Source organism: Gamsiella multidivaricata (genome assembly GCF_025024155.1).
Source record: "Gamsiella multidivaricata strain RSA 2152 chromosome Unknown BC939scaffold_67, whole genome shotgun sequence".
NCBI lineage: Eukaryota > Fungi > Mortierellomycota > Mortierellomycetes > Mortierellales > Mortierellaceae > Gamsiella > Gamsiella multidivaricata.
This window is the reverse complement of record NW_026251775.1, coordinates 193,516-196,693: the sequence shown is the minus strand read 5'-3', so window position 1 is coordinate 196,693 and position 3,178 is coordinate 193,516. Positions and strand designations below refer to the sequence as shown.

The 3,178-nt window shown below is 56.6% G+C and overlaps 1 protein-coding gene across 1 annotated transcript; it reads right to left on the bottom strand.

The window, feature by feature from the left end:
- BC939DRAFT_275573 (uncharacterized protein) lies at positions 1–781 on the bottom strand. Its single transcript, XM_051551165.1, has 2 exons — positions 704–781; positions 1–322 (listed from the first exon to the last, which is right to left on the bottom strand). Exon 2 carries the CDS (start codon positions 296–298, stop codon positions 89–91), a length of 210 nt encoding a protein of 69 aa, XP_051408912.1. The 5' UTR covers positions 299–322; positions 704–781; the 3' UTR covers positions 1–88.
- Between the last annotated feature and the right edge of the window lie 2,397 nt (positions 782–3,178).

The window sequence follows — 3,178 nt, the reverse complement described above, 5'->3', positions numbered from 1 at the left end:
CACAGCGCCGCGTTGTTCTAATAGTCGCATATTTATCCTGCTTAAGCCTTGGACGTTTTGGATAGAGGTATTTGACACGGTAAGACTGTCAAGCATCGAACTCCAATGCAGGCGCACCTGATAGCGATCCCCCTCTTTCTATGACCTGCCACATACGAACGGACTTATCCTTACAGCCGGTTGCGAAATAGGTGCCGTTTGGAGTAGGGTTCCAGGTGATGCTTGTGACTGATCCATGGAAACCTTCAACAACTGCCAAACATTGAACCGAATTCACATCCCACAACCACACGGTCATGTCACAACTTCCCGAGGCAATCTGCTGGCCGCTGGGCGAATACACCACGCTCGTAACTTCGGAGGCATGGCCGCTTAAGATGGGACCGGGTGCACCGGTTTTGCGCATCCCACCAGTCGCACCGTGTTGTCCCGACTTCCCGAGGCGATCTGCTGGCCACTGGGCGAGTACACCACGCTCCAAACACACTCGGTATGGCCGCTTAAGATGGGACCGGGTGCACCGGTTTGCGCATCCCACAGTCGCATCGTCTTGTCATAACTTCCCGAGGCGATCTGCTGGCCGCTGGGTGAATACACCACGCTCGTAACATACTCGGCATGGCCGCTTAAGATGGGACCGGGTGCACCGGTTTGCGCATCCCACAGTCGCACCGTCTTGTCCCAACTTCCCGAGGCGATCTGCTGGCTGCTGGGAGAATACACCACGCTCGTAACTTCGGAGGCATGGCCGCTTAAGATGGGACCGGGTGCACCGGTTTGCGCATCCCACAGTCGCACCGTGTTGTCCCGACTTCCCGAGGCGATCTGCTGGCCGCTGGGTGAATACACCACGCTCCAAACACACTCGGTATGACCGCTTAAGATGGGACCAGGTGTACCGGTTTGCGCATCCCACAGTCGCACCGTGTTGTCCCAACTTCCCGAGGCGATCTGCTGGCCACTGGGCGAATACACCACGCTCGTAACATACTCGGTATGGCCGCTTAAGATGGGACCGGGTGTACCGGTTTGCGCATCCCACAGTCGCACCGTGTTGTCCCAACTTCCCGAGGCGATCTGCTGGTCACTGGGCGAATACACCACGCTCGTAACTTCGGAGGCATGGCCGCTTAAGATGGGACCGGGTGCATCGGTTTGCGCATCCCACAGTCGCACCGTCTTGTCCCAACTTCCCGAGGCGATCTGCTGGCCACTGGGCGAATACACCACGCTCGTAACAAGGGAGGTATGGCCGCTTAAGATGGGACCAGGTGCACCGGTTTGCGCATCCCACAGTCGCACCGTGTTGTCCCAACTTCCCGAGGCGATCTGCTGGCCGCTGGGAGAATACACCACGCTCGCAACATCGGAGGTATGGCCGCTTAAGATGGGGCCGGGTGCACCGGTTTGCGCATCCCACAGTCGCACCGTTTTGTCGCCACTTCCCGAGGCGATATGCTGGCCGCTGGGAGAATACACCACGCTCGTAACATCGGAGGTATGGCCGCTTAATATGGGGCCTGGTGCACCGGTTTGCGCATCCCACAGTCGCACCGTCTTGTCGCCACTTCCCGAGGCGATCTGCTGGCCGCTGGGAGAATACACCACGCTCGTAACATCGGAGGTATGGCCGCTTAATATGGGGCCTGGTGCACCGGTTTGCGCATCCCACAGTCGCACCGTCTTGTCGCCACTTCCCGAGGCGATCTGCTGGCCGCTGGGCGAATACACCACGCTCATAACATACTCGGCATGGCCGCTTAAGATGGGACCGGGTGCACCGGTTTGCGCATCCCACAGTCGCACAGTGTCGTCGTAGCTGCCTGAGGCGATCTGCTGGCCGCTGGGCGAATACACCACGCTCGAAACATCGGAGGTATGGCCACACAAAATGTGAGCTTTTGCCCAAGTCGAAGTGTCATACACGCTGATCGTGCCATTCCTGAGACCTACTGCACAGAACTTCCCATCTGGCGAATACGTGCAGGAATTCACCTCGCTATCTTCTAAGAGGTACGGCCATTCGCCAAACTGCACCCCCGCCACCTGTGCGTTGCTCAAATTGGCCTGACGCAGCCAAATGTTGCGAAGGTTGACTTTTCTCAAATCTGACCCTTGTAGCTGTGCAGAATCGAATTGGCCCCCACTCAGGTCCGCTCCTGGGATCCGGATGCCTTTCAGATCTGCACCGATAAACGGCATCCCCGCTCTGACCAATATCGTGATCGCATTGGCTGCCGCCTTGCGTGCCTCTTTGTCGGTTTTGGAGCATTCGATCGTGGCGAGCAGTTGCTGCTTGAAGAGAGGCTCCTGTTGGACACGCTCTGTTAAAAAGTGCAGAATCGACGGCTCGTCCACAAAGCTTTCCCGCGCCAAGGGTGAATCGAGCACGGCCTGTTCAACGGTTCCCACTGGTTCCTCTGCATCAGCTTGTTTTTCAAAGCTCATGATGGAATGGACGCTCCCTCGGCGTGGCAGGACTTCAGGTAAGGCCGCACGGCTCGCACTCTCTCCGTCCCGCGGCTCAAATACCGCACGGGCCAAGCAGTATTCCAGCAGTGATTTATGGATAAACCGGTACTGATTGCCACTGCGCGTCAGAGGACACGCCTCACGCAAGAGCTGCTGCTTCTCGTTCTCCCGGCTAAAGAAATCTTCTTTCCATGTTCCTTGATCGCGAAAGGGTGAGTACTCGACCACCGGATTGCCCGCTTGCTTCTCGTACATCGCCACGCTAACGCTTTCAGAAAGGCAACTCCGTTCTGTGCAAAACCATCGTCCGACAAGTTCTCAAACACCTTCTTCTCTTGGTAGCTCAAGTCCTTCTTCTCAACAAGCCGTTTCTTGCCTCGCTCCAACCATTGCTCCACAAACTGGTCATACAACGCGACTCGCGTGACCTGCACGGCCGAGAGGTCTTGTCCTGGATCCACCATGCGCGGTAGTACCTCCAAGGACAGCGTCAACATAAAGGGGTTCTTGACCAGGTCCTGCAGGCTAGGAATCCGATCAAGGGTATTTAAGTAATCCGTCACTTGCCAGAGCGGCCTCGTCGCGGACACATATTTCCTGATGTATTCTTGAATTTGATCCATGGAGAATGGCGCAATGACCGCCTCTTGAAACGCTTGCTCTGCTTGGTGATTGCGATCTGCTGGCTGGAACCGATCTCGATAAT